This window comes from Rhinolophus sinicus, linkage group LG09 (assembly GCF_036562045.2).
Source record: "Rhinolophus sinicus isolate RSC01 linkage group LG09, ASM3656204v1, whole genome shotgun sequence".
Taxonomy (NCBI): Eukaryota; Metazoa; Chordata; class Mammalia; order Chiroptera; family Rhinolophidae; genus Rhinolophus; species Rhinolophus sinicus.
In genome coordinates, this window is record NC_133758.1 from 50,347,475 (window position 1) to 50,364,474 (window position 17,000).

Here is a 17,000-nt window from a genome sequence, read left to right on the forward strand (position 1 = left end):
CGTGCTCCATTTGCACATGGGGAGTTGTGGAAAGAAGAACATTACTTTAATGATAGTTCGGAGCCTTTATGCCTCTATTTTCAAATCATTTGAGAAAACTGTCATCACTAAAATGATTGCTAAAATGATTGTCTTCGTTTTTCAAGTTATTTTGTTTGATAGTATTCAAAGAAAGTCCAGTATGTTTCTAACCAGATTTGCACAGTTTTAAGGCAGATCACCCACAGACAGTTCGGGGGTGTCTTTGGTGGCACAGTGCCCCATTAATGCCAACTGCGAATGAATCCACAGCCCCTTTTCTCACATTGTAATCGTATGAGAGACCAAACCAGCTGTGTTACAGCTGTGTCCAGCTCTAAGAGCTTTCTGTAGGCTCTCCGCAGCCCACAGGAGGGCATTCAAAAACCCATCTGTGGAGAAAGGATCAGGTCTGGTGATGGTTTAAAAGTAACTGCTGAGGTGTTCTGAGAATGCCCTTTTGTTTTTAACGCCACAGCTGCAGTGTACTCAGCTTACTAACTCCTCTCGGCAGGTCAACCTCAGCTCTGAGTGTCTGTCCACCATGTGTGTGTTTGCTTTCATCTACGTTAATTGCTGCCTCATCTATGGCATCATCGGTCACCTAATGCTTGAGTGTTAGTGCCATGCCTTCATTCTCCATCCGTGCCGTGTCCCTGTCTGGGGCACGGCTGCAGCCGAACCAGCATCGCTTGCCCACTGGAGGGGTCTGAGGTAATGTCTTCATTTGGTCATCTGTGACTATGTAACCCACTGTAAGGGTTTGTTGGGTTTTGTTGAGTTTTTTCATGTTTTTCATTTTCGTATTTTGGTTTTTGACTTGATTATAAAACATTAACAGTCTTGCCTAAATTCTTGATAAGGAAAAAAAAATGGGTATTTCTTATTAGCCCATGATTGGAAAGGCAGCCCATTTTTTGAACTCTGGAAATGACAACAAAGTATCTTTTACATGAGCTATTGTTTCTAAATGAAAGCTCTTTAATGTAAAGACCATCTTTAAAAGGATTCAGGGTATGTCCACCTCTGTACATAGCATAGCACCTGTGGGTGAGACACTTTTTGATGGAGTTTGCCTCGCAAAGGAGATATAGCTAATACTAGAATGTTTGTGAAGCTTGCTTAGTGGATGACAGCAGTGTCTAAATGACATTGTGGCCTGTCTAAAAAGACAGACCTTAATTAATGTATTAATACTATAGTTTTCATCTCAGGCAGTAGTAATCTGATACACAAAAGTGTTTCCAAATGTCCCTGGAGCTCTGCCCACTGAAGTCTGTGCTGGTGACATTGGATACTTCTGGAATCTCACTTCAGTGCCTTTGAATGTGATCTAAGAAGGCCCTACATTATGAATTCCAGTCCCCGGGGGAAAGTATGATAGTGCAGTTCTGAGAAATACATGGGACACCCGGAAAATACTTCTCTCTTGGATATAAAAGCATTCCCCCAAATAACTCCTCCTCTGCTTCTCCTTGGTTCATCACTCCTCAAACTTCGTCCTCAAATTTTTCAAAACTACAACACTGGTGAAAAATATAACTGGTGGGGGGGGATAAGATTCATTGAATTTATTGAAAGGTTGATTGCAAGTTTTCTACAGGGAACATCCCAGTGTTTCAGATAGGAAGTAGGACTTGTATCATTATTGTTATCCAGTAGGTAGAAAAGAAGTATTGAAGTCATGGTTCATTATTTAAAGTCATACGTGGCTTATTTTGGAGTTAGCAGCAGTCCTTGTGCTGTGTCCGTTGTAATTTGCTTTGTCGTGGGCATGTTGTCATCACTTTACTGTCTGTCACCAGTTGGTGGCATAGGAGGAGCCAATGTAATTGGAAAGAGCTCTTCAAAGAGACTGCTGATAATAGCTGTGCTCCGTGTTTAGACCATCAATGCATGAGAGCACTGCTAGTCGATTTTCATAGAGAGGTGTTATTAGAAGAAGTGCATTTTTTCTTGATGATTTCTGGGTGTAGCCAATCTAAAAAAATATTGTTTACTGTAGATTCCTAACAATTTAAGGTACCAAAAGCTACAGTTGTTATTGTCACATTTTTAGGTCACATTTTATGTCATTGCCACATTTTTCAGTTCCTTGATTATCTGTGGTTAGAAAAAGGACCATTTTCACATCTCTGTACTTAAAGTGTTTCTACGTGACTAAAATTAAAATGTATCTGCTAGAATATAGTTTCATGAATTTACATCCAAATGCTACCCTGGAAGTTATACACGGTCACTACAGTCATGGAGTCGAAATGGACTTGAAGCCACAAAATCTGTGTCCTACCTTTAGGCAAACGTAGAGTTAAAATGAGTCATATAAGGACCCCTCATTCTGTTCATGTGCCAGTCTTCACTGTTGAGGAATTGGGTTTTCACCAGTGTTCCTATAGTGACATCAAACTCCTTTTCTTTCATTCTGTGCTTGGAAGAGGCGGAGCATTTCATACACTAAAATTGGTTCCTGTCCTTCAGATTAGTAATTGTGTCATTTAACTGGATATATTAAATGCAACAAATAAGAATCTTTGTATTTTCAAAACATCATTGTATTACCGAATTGAGGAATTAGAAATTACAAGAAATTTTCAATTTGCACCAAAAGCAGAGAGAGAAATAATAGTAAGATCACGTGCTAGCTGCACTAAATGATGATTTAGCTGACATTAATAAACTGCAAATCTAGAAATCAGCTCTTTATTACTGCAGTGAAAATTCGGATTCATGGAGGTAAAAAGAGGAAATATTAGGATGCTGCATCTTTATAGAAAGCTAAAAGCATGATCAGATTGGTACTTATCATCTAAATTTTTGAAAAGTGGAGACTTGTATGGGATTTATATGGTACTGGCATATAGTAGGTATTTAATAAATACTTATTGAACTTATCAACATTTCATTTATCCTGTTGACCACATATGATAGCAGATAATTTAGTAGGGAAAATAAATCAAGTCAAGAAGCTGCTGAGAGAAATAGAAAATAAAAATTTTCACAACCCAAATATTTTGGGAATATGGCATAGTCTCTCAAAGGAAGATGCTTTTATAGCTCAAGCATTCAGATTCAGGCACAAGAAGATGGAATTTAAGGAATGGCCTTAAATGGAGAGTAGTGAACTAGTTTATGTTTCCTCATTGGGATTTTTATAAATTAATTTGCTCATTTATTTGTGTTGGAATGATTGCCTCAGATTTTGCATTTCGAGGTCTCTTTTTGTGTGTCTGACTTAAGCCAACAGAGACAGCTAACTTCTTAATGTTCCTAAGATCCCTAAGCATGCTATTCATGCAACAGGTTTTTTTTTAACTATATCAAAAATGCCTTTGATTGTTGCATTTTTATTAAAACTACTTTAGAGATCTGTACAACATTGTGCCTATAGATAATAATAGTGTATTTTACGTGTAAGTAAAAATCTCTCAAGAGGGTAGATCTCATGTATCTTTCCACAATAAAATAAAAATTTTTCAAACATTTCTGTTATCTCTAATTTCTCTGTTCCTGAGCCCCTAATTTCTGGATTCTAATTCGTTGAATGTGTATAGAAATGAATGTGAAGCTTAATTTTACTTGGAATAAAGATTTATTAAAGCACGTAATTCCCAAAATGCTCAATGAAGATCTTACATCTGATTGCTGTTTAAATTTGTGTAGCTATATTGTGCTAACCACAGATTTTAGAGTAGAAAAATGTATTATTTTTGCTTTTTAAAGAAACGAGTGTGAGATGTTCTTGATAGTATTCAAATATTTTTTAAAACATTAAAAATATTTGATCAAATCCTAATGTGAACAAGCCACAACTTGAGATAGGATGGCAAACCGTACTCTGAAAGATTTAACTCTTTATTGGTTTGAAAATATTAATTATGCCTCCAGAAATAATTTTATTCATTGATTCCTGATGTAAATGAAATCGTATTGAATCTTGCGCACCTCTCTTGAAGGTGCTTATTAGTGTGACCTTTAAGTTGTTTTTAGAAATCCTGAAGAATTCAGTCCCCATCTATCATATTCAGTTTTCCAATTCTTTGGCAGTTCCGAGTCAAAAAATAAAGTTTATTTTGCCTCAAAGTGGCATTAACTTTCTACATTTTAAACATGTAGCTTTTTGTTCAGCACATGTTTATTGATGGCCTGCTCTGGGCCAGTTACACTGCTGGACCCTGGTGGGGAAAAGCAGACCAGCCTTGGCCCTCCTGGCCCTTCCAGTTGAGGGCAGCAGGGGATTCTTACATCCTCTGGAACAAAGCAAACGGTTTTCCTTTTATGTGAAAATGAACTTGCCAAGGAGCTTTCTTGTTTGTTTGGCATATTGTCAGTAATGTGAACTAATTGATGGCAAGTCCAATCTGAATGAAGCCATAAAGTATAGCACCATTGCCAAAGATTGTTTTAAAGACACAGTCCCACACGGTATACCTCAAGGCAAGTGGCATTTGGAAAACGTTGCACACTGTGTCCCCCTTTTGGAAACTCACGATATTCTGCTATAGGCTTTGAATAACCTTGCAGTGAGGAACCTTATTTTTGCTATTCCATTGCCCCTAGCTTACTTCACCATGACTCACCATGGCTCCTGGGAGTATTCCAGGAGTTACAGTTTTTGGGAAAAGCTAAATTATAGATCATCTTTCAAGAAATTGTTTTCCTGATCAGAAGCCTTGCTCTGTTGAGCCTCATTTGTCTCAAGCAGTTTCTTGGCTTATTAGATGGAGAAAATATGTCTCAGCCAGCTTCTGAATACTATTCGTGTGCTTATGTCACTTTTCCTGCTGAAATGGTGACCTCCCCCTGGAGAATAAGAAGTTCTTAGATTTCTAGAAGAATTAAGAAAATAACAAGACCAATTCTATAGCATTTTTCATTAGTGGGGGATTCTTACCAACAAAATCACATATTAGCTAATGAGGTTGGTTAAAGGAGAGTTGTGGGTTTAAATTATTGTCCATACATTTTTCTTTGTTAATAACTGCCCTTCCATAAAGGGTGTTACACTTTCCACCTTTTTTAACATCAGGAAACAGCTCAGTTCAGAAAGATTGAGTTCTCCAAAGAAGCAAGAACAGTCCAATAGATACTTGGCAGTATTAAGGACACTGCCCTGGCCCCGCTTACTGGAGCAGAACTTACCAGAAACTGCTCTTGTCCACCCCCAGATAGGATTTGAGTCAGTGTTTTTGAGGAAATTAGGGAAATAACATACATGTCTTTTAATACACCATTTTATAGAAGCAAAATACCCAGAAAAACCAACTGGAGCATAATACTTTATGATTTAAAAATAGAACAGTTTAGCATCAGCCCACTACCTGATTCTTTGTTCCTCTTTGCTGTTCCTCTTATCATGTTTCCCCGAAAATAAGCTCGATCTGGACCATCAGTTTTAATGCGTCTTTTGGAGCAAAAATTAATATAAGACCCGGTCTTATTTTACTATAATATGAGACTGGGTAATATAATATGTAATATAATACTGGGTCTTATATTAATTTTTGCTCCAAAAGACACATTAGAGCTGATGGTCTGGCTAGGTCTTATTTTCGGGGAAACATGGTATTCTTTCATAACAATTTTCCTCACAGTGTAGTAAATTGGGGACTTAGAGCCTTCTAGAACAAAGTTTATGGTTTTGTGGAGGAGAAAAGTGTGGTCAAGTGCACTTATGTAGTTTATGGTAATAATTACCTTATACTTTTATAATTTTACTCTACAATGTCAAAAAATTTATTACAACGCTACTGTTCGCTTAAGTGGGCCACTTAGGTACAAGTTAAGAAATCAAAACTTACTTTTATGCTTAATGATATTTCTGTATGAGTTTTCACATTGGAAAAACATTTCATTTGAAAAAATTAAGATTCTGCTATGTACAGAATTTTAGCATCTTTTAATTTTGTGGGATCTACCTTATTCCCCCTTTTATGACTTTTTGTCATAAAAAATTCTCATTTTCTTATTTTCAATATATTGGTTTGAAAGAAATTGGGACTTTACGTTTTTTTGTTTAAGGGTTTAACTAGCTCAGAAAATCTGTCCCCACTGATAATGAATATACAGACATGAGAAGTTGCCTGGGAACTTGAAGGAAGTAGCCTGGTGGGGCCACCGTCCCTGTTTGCATTGGAATGTGGAGTTGCTTACTATGGTTATTGTTGGAGAACTGATTTTTTTGCTGCTGTTTCTTAGGGACACAGCAGGTCAGGAGAGATTCAACAGCATTACCTCAGCTTATTATAGAAGTGCCAAGGGGATCATATTAGTATATGATATTACTAAGAAGGAGACATTTGATGATTTGCCAAAATGGATGAAGATGATTGATAAGGTAGGTGTTGCATTTTCTACTCAGGTGTGAACTCTCTGGGTGTTTCCTTATAAAAGGAAGGAGAAAATGTGTTTATGAAGCTTGCTTTTACATACTAAACATCATTTAATCCATATTACAACAGTCAAAGTAGGTGTATATTCCTGTTACCCCAAACCAGCTTATAAAGAATAAAATCAGGATTTTGATTCTGGTACCATGGGCTGTCTGACTTTAAAGCCCAGACATGTTCATTCCGCTCTATCGGGCTGCTTCCATGGATTTGGGTGCCGGACGTTCCTGTTTCTGCAGAAAGTTCACTTGGACATGCATTTTGTGAGTGTCCACAGAGTAACAGCCTCGAGGAGATGGCCTTCTCCATGGGGCCTGTGGACACTACAAGGACCTCAGCCATTCACTGGACATCTTCCCTTACAATTGTCGATGTCCTTTAGTTCATTTCAAACAGGAGAAGATTTTTACCCTTTGGCTTATGACCGACTATATATAGATAACCTGTGCACATTTAGAAGACAGCAGTTGAGGGTGAGATGTGGTGGTATGTATACAGTGACGATATTTTGAGAGTTTTCTTTCCTTTATACAAAATTTGATGTTTAGTTCCTTTGCATAGCAAGCATATTTAATATATTATAAATTGGATTTTTGTTTGCAAATTGTATTAAACCCGTGTGTTAGATAATGTTGGAGAATGTTTATTTGCCAGTTTTACCAAGCCTGTTATCAACGTGTTTTGTGCCTCTTTCAAATGTGTTAGAGACAAGGGACATAGATGAGCGGGAGCAGGCTGAGGGCAGAGCCCGCCTTAGGACCCATTCAGCGGTCCATCATGCCCGGGCTCTGGGCTTTGCGATGGCGTGTTCCTGGAGTGATTCCTCCCATGCTAAAGCCATAGAGTGTACTAAGGAAATTAGAAAGGGCAATCCTCATTGCTGGTTAAAATTTTCAGAATGGAACGAATTTAAAACCGAAAACAATGACCTTAATCCTCGGGGCCCTATTAGGTACTTCAGTTTGTGAACCTGTTGAGGTTTAGTGTTCTCCTCCCTTTCATACTTGACTCTTGCGTTTTATCTGTTTTTGAGGAAGTACTGTCATTTCTTGAGTGCTCACTGTGCACCAGGCACTATACTTACTCCACACCAGCCTATTACTCTCACCTGTACATTACTGATAAGGAGACCAAGACCCTGAATAACTTGGCCAAGGTCATGCCATTCAGATGCTTTTTGCTGCAGGCTATCTCAAGTAATGTTTTGGAATACGTAATATCAAATGAGTTATTCAAGAGATTTTAACCTTTTTAAAGAGAAATTCTATTGTGCCTGTATTTTAAAACTTAGAAATGTAGCTTGACTCTTTTCCTGATTATAAAATTAATGCTGCCTCCTTATTACAGAAAATTTGGAAAATCAAGAAAAGCACACAACTAAATTTTTAAAATCTGTAATTCTGCCGTCCTGAAAAATCAGATTGGATTCCTACTCCATTTAGTGTTACAGCCTGCTTATATCACTAAATATTCTATCATGAAGGCCTTCCTGTGTCATTCAGTGTTCTTCCAAAGCATGTTTTGTTTTGTTTTGTTTATGGCTGCATTCTTTTATGTACCTTAACTTATTTCATTCTTTACCTGTTTTGTTGGACTTTTAGGTGTTTTGATTGATGATCATTTTAAGTATAGAGCTTTGCCTGTATTTGAATCACTTCCTTAGGGTAGATTCTAAGGAATTATTGGTCAAAGACTAAGCACACTGGTTTGTAGTGCCTTTTACCATGTTGCTTTCTAAAATGTCGTGAGTCCTGTAAGACTTGTCATATACACAATAACCAGTCCTGCCTGGGACAGGGGGATGCTCAAAGATTTGTGGAGTGAATGAACAAATGAGTGAAAAATAATTGGATTGGTTTACATTTCCTGTCAGCATATGACAAGGCCCGTCTTTGAAATGCAGCTTTTTTTTTTTATTAAATTTATTGGGGTGACAATTGTTAGTAAAATTACATAGATTTAAGGTGTACAATTCTGCATTACATCATCTATAAATCCCATTGTGTGAAATGCAGCTTTTTTTTTTAAATTCCACAGTATGCTTCAGAAGATGCAGAACTTCTCTTAGTTGGAAATAAGTTGGACTGTGAAACTGACAGAGAAATCACCAGACAGCAAGGTGAAAAGGTGAGAGAAATAAGGGAAGCAGAAGAGAGAAATCAGTTCCCACACTTTGTACATTTATCAGTGGATACGCTTTCTTATAACAAATTACTTATTTTTTAAATCGTAAAATAATTATACATTTATCACTTAATCACGTCCTTCTCATATGTTTGCTCTTTTCAACTTTCTGCTCCCTTAAATTCATTTTGAAATGGAAGCAGAAAACCATGTTTAGTATATGCTGTATTATTATCTAACCTGACATTTTATACAGAGAAACATTTTTTTAAAGTGTAAAATTGCTTTTATGGTTTTCTCTTACTCTAATGTATTTTAACCTTACTTGGGGAAGCAGTGATATTCACATTTTAAATGTCAGATACGTTAGTTTTAGAAACTTGGGCACGTAATTTAACTTGAAGGTCTCAGTATCACCGTTGGGATATGTTTTGTTATTTACTTATAATGTATGAATTTGCCGTACTTGTGAACTTTATGGTTGAGTGTCAGCAGCACTTTACAAACCTTTAGTCCACCCCTTTCCTTAAAGCTGAAGCCCTAAAGGTGTGCTTCCCCCTGTCATAGGCCTCATGCTCGTATGTTAGATTACATTGCACCACACACAGAGAAAAAATAATTTTTTGTCTTAGTTTGCACAACAGATTACTGGGATGCGGTTCTGTGAAGCAAGTGCCAAGGATAACTTCAATGTGGATGAAATATTTCTGAAACTTGTTGATGACATTCTGAAGAAGGTAAAAAATAATAATCATCTAAATCATGAAAGTATTTCATCTGAAACCTTTTAATTTTTTTTTATTGTTTATTTCTTGGTTGCAAATTTTTTTATTTTGAAAGGGAAGTACCGTAGTTTCTCTCAGCCTTAAGAACCAGGTGAAGTTGTCCGCTCTGCCAGAAGCCTCCAGCTTGCTGTTAGTGGTAGCTATTTACCTGCCAGTAGTTTTTAGTGTCCTTGGTATTGATGTCAATATATTTGCTGAGCCTTATGTACATTTTGGTGGAGTGACTGAAGCCAGTACAATGTGCCATGTTTATTTGACATTTACTTTTCCTTTTCTCCTGTTTTCCCACAAGGATTAAGTTAGATACAGATGGTGAAGACCTAGTGGAATGTGCAGGTATCTTAGCTGAGAAGCCCCTGGTTCTTGCCTCACTTGGTGCTCTTGTCTCTAGTGGGAGCCTGATTCCATTGCCAAGGCCTTCCCATCATGCTAAGTGCCAGGAAAATTGCTACAGCAGCGATTTCTTCAGGCATCTTTAGGCTTACATTTGGAGATTTTTTTACTAAGAACTTTGTTATTATGACATATGATCTGCTCAGTTCAAACATAATTCAGAAGCTTCTAATAAAATGGTTGTTTATATACTTGCCAAGAGAGTTTCTTTCTTTCTTTAGTAATCATGTAACCCCTGAGAATGCAGAACAGTTTTTTCATTTGTTAATGCACTAAGTTTCCATTATAGTTGGTTATGAAAGTACATGTTTGAGGTCCATCTTGTCTCTTCCACCACAGGGTATGAAGTAGGCTGGACAGTGTTTGTGTTGTAACATGATGCACCTTGAACCTGGTTTTTGTCTTTTGGCTCAATATTTGAATGTCTAATTAAACTTTGATGATTGGAGAGCTTTATATAAAAATGCTTTGTTCTTATGTAATTGTAGGATTTGCAAAGTACTGATGTATACATTGTATTGTTAAAATGTATTTGTCTTTTGTTTATCCTGAAGATGCCCCTGGATATCTTAAGGAATGAGTTGTCCAATAGTATCCTCTCATTACAACCAGAACCTGAGATTCCACCAGAATTGCCTCCGCCAAGACCACACGTCCGATGCTGTTGATTTGCTACTTTGAAGACAAAGTGGAAATAATTCCTGGAAAGGGGAAAATGTTTTATTATGCACTACAATCATTTTGACAATTTCCTTTCGCACTTTGTAATCCAAGTCAGAGCTATACACTAACTTGTAAATATGCAAATAAGCAATCCTGGGTAAGTTTTGGTTATAAATTACATATTTCCCTCCAAATTATTATATTTCATTCATTATCCCAGTGTCTAGTATACATACACTGGGAAACATAGTACTTCTAATATGAAGAATGGGAGAAATGAAAGGTATAATGTTTCTTGAAATAAATGTCCTTGTTAATTATATTATGAGGACAGAAGATATTCTGATAAGAAAGATTGTGGTGCTTTGCTTACTGTTTTAAAGAAAATTTGTAAAACTGAAGACTTTTGGGGGAAAATACTATCTTAAGTGCTGTTTTTCTTTATTTACAAGACCTTCCCCCCAGCTGTAGCATCTTTGAAGTATCGGAGTGTTTCTGCCACAAAGCAAAGCTCCATTCGTAGCCGTCATTGAAGGTTATTTATTAATGTTATGTAATGGTAGGATATTCCTGGTTAGAGGATAGGATTTGACTTGGTCCTGAGGCCACAGGGTCTCTCTCATGGTTTCCAAATGGACATACCTTATGCTTTTAAGAACTGAAAGATTCAATAAACAAAGAAATGGTTTTGGAACTATAGTGGAAGATTTTAAAACAACGCTGCTGTCCTAAACAAATCCTGTTTAAAGGAATTTTAAATAGATACATTTTACTATATCAAAGAACATTCATGTATTTGCCTAAACATTCTATATCTTTGTAATGATAAATCTTCTCCCCTTTATGATGAAGCTTATTCCTCCTATTAAGCCTAGACTGTGTTCAAATTTTTCTTTTGGTCTGATAATGAATTTGTGAACTCTATCTTTGGTATATCTTTTATTAAACTGCACTGTTTTGTTTAGTCAAGATAAATAAGTAATTACGTATTTGAATAACTTGGCGTGTCTTGAGTGTTGTGATATGAAAAGCATTGTGGTCTTTCTACACTAATGAAGTGCAAATAAAATTTTGTATTTATGAATGACAGTTGAGTTGCCACACTTGTTTGTGTAATTATAAACTGAATAACTGACAACATTCTTCATAAACGCCACCTCTTAATCTTTTGACTGTTTCAGACAAGAAAAATACAGTGTCTTTTGCTGTGGAAAAAATAACTTGGTAGTTTCTCAAAAAGTTAAACAGAAGACAATATCACCCAGCAAATCTGCTTCTGGGTATATTTGCCCAAAAAAATTGAAAGCAGGGACGCAAAGAGATACTTATACACCAGTGTTCATTACAGCATTATTCACAATAGGCAAAAGGTGGAAACATACCAAAATGGCCATCAATAGATCAATGGATAAACAAGTGATATGTTCAAACAATGGGATATTATTCAGCCATAAAAAGGAGATGCTACAACAGAATGAACCTTACCATGTTAAGTGAAATAGGCCGTCACAAAAGGACATTTATATGAAGAACCTAGAGTAGTCAAATTCATAAAGATAGAGACTGAAAAAAATGGTGGTTGCCAGGTCCAGGAGGGTGGGGGAAGTGGGGAATTAGTGTTTAATTGGGACAGAGATTTAGTTAGGGAAGATGGAAAAGTTCTGGACCTGGATAGTGGTGATGGTTGCACAATAATAGCAAGGTATGAGTACTTAATGCTCCTGAACTGCATTTTAAAATGGCTAAATATATATCATGTCAAGAAATTTTTCTGTTTAGTACACGTGCTGCCAGAGCAAGCACAAAATTTCTAACGTAAGTACCATTTGTCATCCAACAGTTATGGATTGGGCTAACAATTTACCTATTATCTTTCCTCCACACCCATTGACTGTGCTCTGCCCCTTGGGCTGGGACTCTAAAGGATTTGCTAGACCCTCCTGCTCTTCCCGTTAAACCTGCTGATAGGAGAAACTTGAGGGACTTGCAAGAAGAAAGGAAGGGGTTTACTGGCCATGTTTCCGTTCCTCTCTGCCCCCTGTGGTAACACCTAACAGTCGGCTTTAGCTTCCAACTTCTGTGGCCGCCCAGCTGCAGCCTTGTTGCACCCCACTGGCGGTACCAGAGCACTGGGGCTGCCCACCGTCCTGCCTGCCAGGCCATACCCCAAGGCCTGCTAGGCTGCCCTACTATGCATCCCAGCACCTGCTAGGCTGCCCTACTATGCATCCCAGCACCTGCTAGGCTGCCCTACTATGCATCCCAGCACCTGCTAGGCTGCCCTACTATGCATCCCAGCACCTGCTAGGCTGCCCTACTATGTCCTGAACCCAGCAAGTCCTGCTGCTCAGCGCCTGAGCACCTGCGCTGCCACACACCCCAGAAGCTCAGGCCAGCCTGTGGGATCCTTCCTCTGAGCTAAGTTTTGGCAACACCTGATCTCCCTTTGCTCCTTCAGCCTGGGAGTTGCAGTTGCTTCCTTCGGTTATTGGTCATTGAGTTACCTCTTTGTCAGTTTAGCATTTTAACAATTCTGGCTAGTTCCCTGTATTAAATCCCTTTGTTTAAAGATGCCTCCTTGGTGTCTCTTCCTGACTGCTAGAGTACTTGGTTTCAGGAGTGGTCTCAGGAAACAGATCCTCAAAGATGAGTTTAAGAAAAAAATGTTTGCCATGGGCATTTGTGGTTAAAGCAGTAATCTGTGGTCTGTTTTGTATTTACAACTCAATCTTAGCTCCTGCATTTGTGCCTGTCAGCTATAGTACTAACAAAAGCACCATTCTTGTTCAGTAGAGTAGTTTTGGGGTTAAATGCAGGACTTTGCAAGAAGTCTTACTGTGGTTTATAGCTCTTGAGTTTGATTACACATTTGTTCTCTGGTTTCCCAGTATACTTGTAGGGTTTTTTCCTCCAATAAGTAGGATTTTGTGACAGTAGGACTAAGACTTAAATGGTTTCTATACTATTATCCTCCACAATATTTTAGGGGCTGGTTATTTAATATCCGTTTTGTGGGTGATCTCATGACTGGTGGCCTGTCTTGCTCACATCATGGCCCAATAGGCCATCATGTGATAAGCTGAAACTCAGTTTCAGTTTTTAAAGGAAACTCTCCTTTATTAAGCAGTTGTAAATAATACATTGTTTTTATAGCTCATGGTCTTAGATTAGTGTCTCATTTGATTCTCACAGAAACTGAGATGAGTAGAGATGGGTATTAAATAAATGTTGACTTATCCATGTAGATGGAGAGGAACAAAATCCAAAAAAGTACAAATGAAAATCTTGAAGACTCCAGGATCTGTCTGTTCGTTACGGCCAAAAATCATATTTCCAGTCTGTGAACTTGATGTTAAACTTTGTTGGAGTTCACCTTCTTGGAGAATTAATTGTGGATTGAATTACTTTGAAAGCAATAAGGAAATAACTGGGTTATTCTGTATGTACAAATCTCCATCCCTTCCTCTTTTTACTTTCAGGATCTTGAAGTGCTATTTCAAGTTTGTAGGCAGTTTTGAATTTTGAAACAGGTGACTATAAGTTGATGGCACAACAAAGAGATTGGTCTTGTTTGTCTCTAGCTGTAAAACAAACTACCTAAAATTGGCTGGGTATGTTTTTTTTTTTTTCATAAGTGACATACATTACCAGAGAGAGAGAAAGTATTTGTCATATAAATTACTTATTGCCTGGAAGTTGTAACTAGGCCCACAGACTGCAGTTACAGGTGGGTCAGGACATGATGTATGGGCCTGTTCTTTGTTGCAATACTGTAGTCAACAGAGGTGAAATGTACTGCGTGGTTGCTGTATGCGAGGCCCTGTGCTTGGATGCTGTAGGGGATACGACAAAGATAAATGCAACAGTCATTCGAAGATAAATGCAATGGTTATTGCCCTTTAGGAATTCTTCAAGTGCCAGAGACAGACAGACCCATAGCTAGAGTACGAGACAGAGATTCTGTCATGAAAGGATGATACTGAGTCCTGGGGAGCAGAAGAGGCAAAGCCAAGGCCAGTGCAGAGACAGTGGAAAGTGGGGGAATAGTCTTCCTTGGCCTTCAGGAATTGAGTAGGCTACTGACTGGTGGCAAGGCAGAAATGAGTGACAGTGTGTTCAGAAACCAAAGGGACCCTCTGGAAAGAATAGACTACATAGTAAAGCATGCATTGCTAGCTGCCCCAATGGGTTATAGCTTCCCAAACACTTGGCTGCCTCTTGTAAATGTTTGATTAAAACTGTTCTCGTGATAGAAACAAAGTAACTACTAGAAGTGTAGTTGAACTGTCTACACACACACACAAAACCTAAATCATGTCTCATTCCAATAAATTTACAGTTATTACTGAAAAGGTCCTGAAAATCTGCTTTCAGATTTTTAGCAAGGGTAAGCTGATGAGTTTGATCCATTTATGAGCCAGGCCGTTTTGTTGCATAGACTTAAATAATAACCCTGTTTGACAAACTGAGAAGAGTGTAAACCAGCCCCAATGCATCTGCTGTTGGTAAATCACCACATAAGCCCAGTGAGATGGGAAGTCCCTCCCAGAGGCATCACCCAGCTCAGACAGCAGGAGTTCCCAACGCAGCGAGAATTTAACCTCCGCTACCCCACCCACTGCAGGGCCTGGGCGCTTAACTTGCTGGGCAATGTTAGCAATAGACGCCCTAATTTCACTAGCTCTTTCTTTAAAAATTTGTAAACCTTTCTGATGCCACTCCACATAAAGTTCAACAAATGCTCGTGGTCAAAATGGGATGCATTTCTTCATATCAAGGAGAAACATGTTTCTTTTAAGACAAAAGGATGCTACCTCACCTGGCAGATTGTAGTTCTGAAGCTCTGAGGAAGAGACTGTTGTCTCAGTGTGTCTCAGACCCATCAGTCCATCAGCTTTACCTTTAGGGTCAGCTAGTTAAGCTCACATTTACCTCAGGGGCTGCTTAGCCCAGTAAGGATCTCTACCCAACTTGTTGAAATACTCTTTAACTCAGAAAACAGCTTTTCATTCCATAATTTGAAGCAAAAGATTTTAATACCGTGTTTCCCCAAAAATAAGACCTAATTGGACAATCAGCTCGAATGAATCTTTTGGAGCAAAAATTAATATAAGACCAGGTATTATTATTATTATTATTATTATTATTTTATTTTATACCCGGTCTTACATTAAAGTAAGATCGGGTCTTGTATCAATTTTTGCTCCAAAAGATGCATTAGAGCTGATTTGTCCAGCTAGGTCTTTCTTATTTTCGGGGAAACGGTATAAGTAACTAGTTAGTTTGGATTCCCATCAAATTGTAATCTGTCATTCACAAGTACAAATAACTGGATATTAGATCATGCCTTGAACTGGACAGGAGAGAGCTGGGAGCAGAGGTCATTGGGTCCCTGAAAGGGAATCATGAAAATAAGGTAGGAAAATGGTTTATAAAGAAAATGAACCCAAGGACGACTGTGCCAACTTCCATTTGGCTCAGTCTGCCTTCTGCCAGCCTGGGACAAGACTATCGGATATTACCACACAGGTGGTCTCCCCAAGGCCCTGCTGCCCCTCACTCAGATGGCTGCACAGAACATCAGGCACCTACCGTGTTTCCCCGAAAATAAGACCAGGTCTTATACTAATTTTTGCTCCAAAAGACATATTAGGACTTATGTTCAGGAGATGTCATCCTAAAAAATCATGCTAGGGCTTATTTTCCAATTCGGTCTTATTTTCGGGGAACACTGTAGGGGAATGTGTGCTCTAAGTGCATTGAATGGAAGCCTTTGCTCACGACCCCAGGAGTGGTCCATCCAATCTCCTGTATGTTCAAGTTCACCCCTGGACCTAAATTAGCTCAGATTTCCACATGTTAGGAAAGCTCTCCTCTGTCCTCCGCTGGAACCCACCACAGGTCTCTAGTCTTGAAGGATCCATTCACACCCACTATCTGCTCTCACACTTCAGGTTCATTTCTCAATTCACTGCTGCCTGGCTCCCAACCACAACTCAGCAAAATACGCTCTGTTTGTGCTAAACCCAGTGGGTGAGCTTTAACGTGTTTGATGTCTCAAAAGCACTGAACACCCAGAGAGCCTTTTGGGCCTAGGGACCTTGTACTAACCCTCAGCATCTAGCTGGACCTTAAAATAAGACTGTTTCTTGAGCAATAGTACAGCAGAGTGGTCAGTGGTCTTTAAAGCCAAATTGTGTGAGCCTAAATCTTAACCATTTCCCAGCTGTGTAATTGTTTGGTAGGTAATTTAATTCTGTGTGCCTCAATTTCCTTGTTTGAGAAATGGGGATGATATTAGATGTTAGCTACTTCATAGGGTTGTTGTGGAGATTACATGAGTATCTGTAAGCTTCCTGTAGCAATCTTGTCGTAACCAATACTCAGTAATAAGTTGTTACTGTTGTGAACTTTTAAAAACTTTTATTTTTAAATAGTTTTAGACTGACATGAAATTGCAAAATAGTACAGTCACCATATACCCTTTTCCTAGTTTCCCCTAATGATTGTATCTTACATAACTATAGTACAATTATCAAAACCAGGAAATTGGTTAGTACAGCACTATTAACTAAACTACAGACCTTATCCAACTTCACCAATTAATTTTTTTTGTAATCCTTTTATCTTT

The 17,000-nt window shown here is 38.2% G+C and overlaps 1 protein-coding gene across 2 annotated transcripts in view; it reads left to right on the forward strand.

Moving 5' to 3' along the window:
* The window catches only part of RAB12 (RAB12, member RAS oncogene family), a 31,234-nt gene extending 19,776 nt beyond the window's left edge, over positions 1–11,458 (forward strand). Inside the window, exons 3-6 of one of the 2 annotated variants that reach the window (XM_019755758.2) lie at positions 6,214–6,352; positions 8,442–8,531; positions 9,161–9,265; positions 10,261–11,458. In XM_019755758.2, coding sequence (XP_019611317.2) covers positions 6,214–6,352; positions 8,442–8,531; positions 9,161–9,265; positions 10,261–10,374 — 448 coding nt within the window. In that variant the 3' untranslated portion in view covers positions 10,375–11,458. The remainder of the gene's footprint in view (positions 1–6,213; positions 6,353–8,441; positions 8,532–9,160; positions 9,266–10,260) is intronic. The other variant, XM_019755759.2, reaches the window with a different exon arrangement.
* Positions 11,459–17,000: the final 5,542 nt, after the last annotated feature.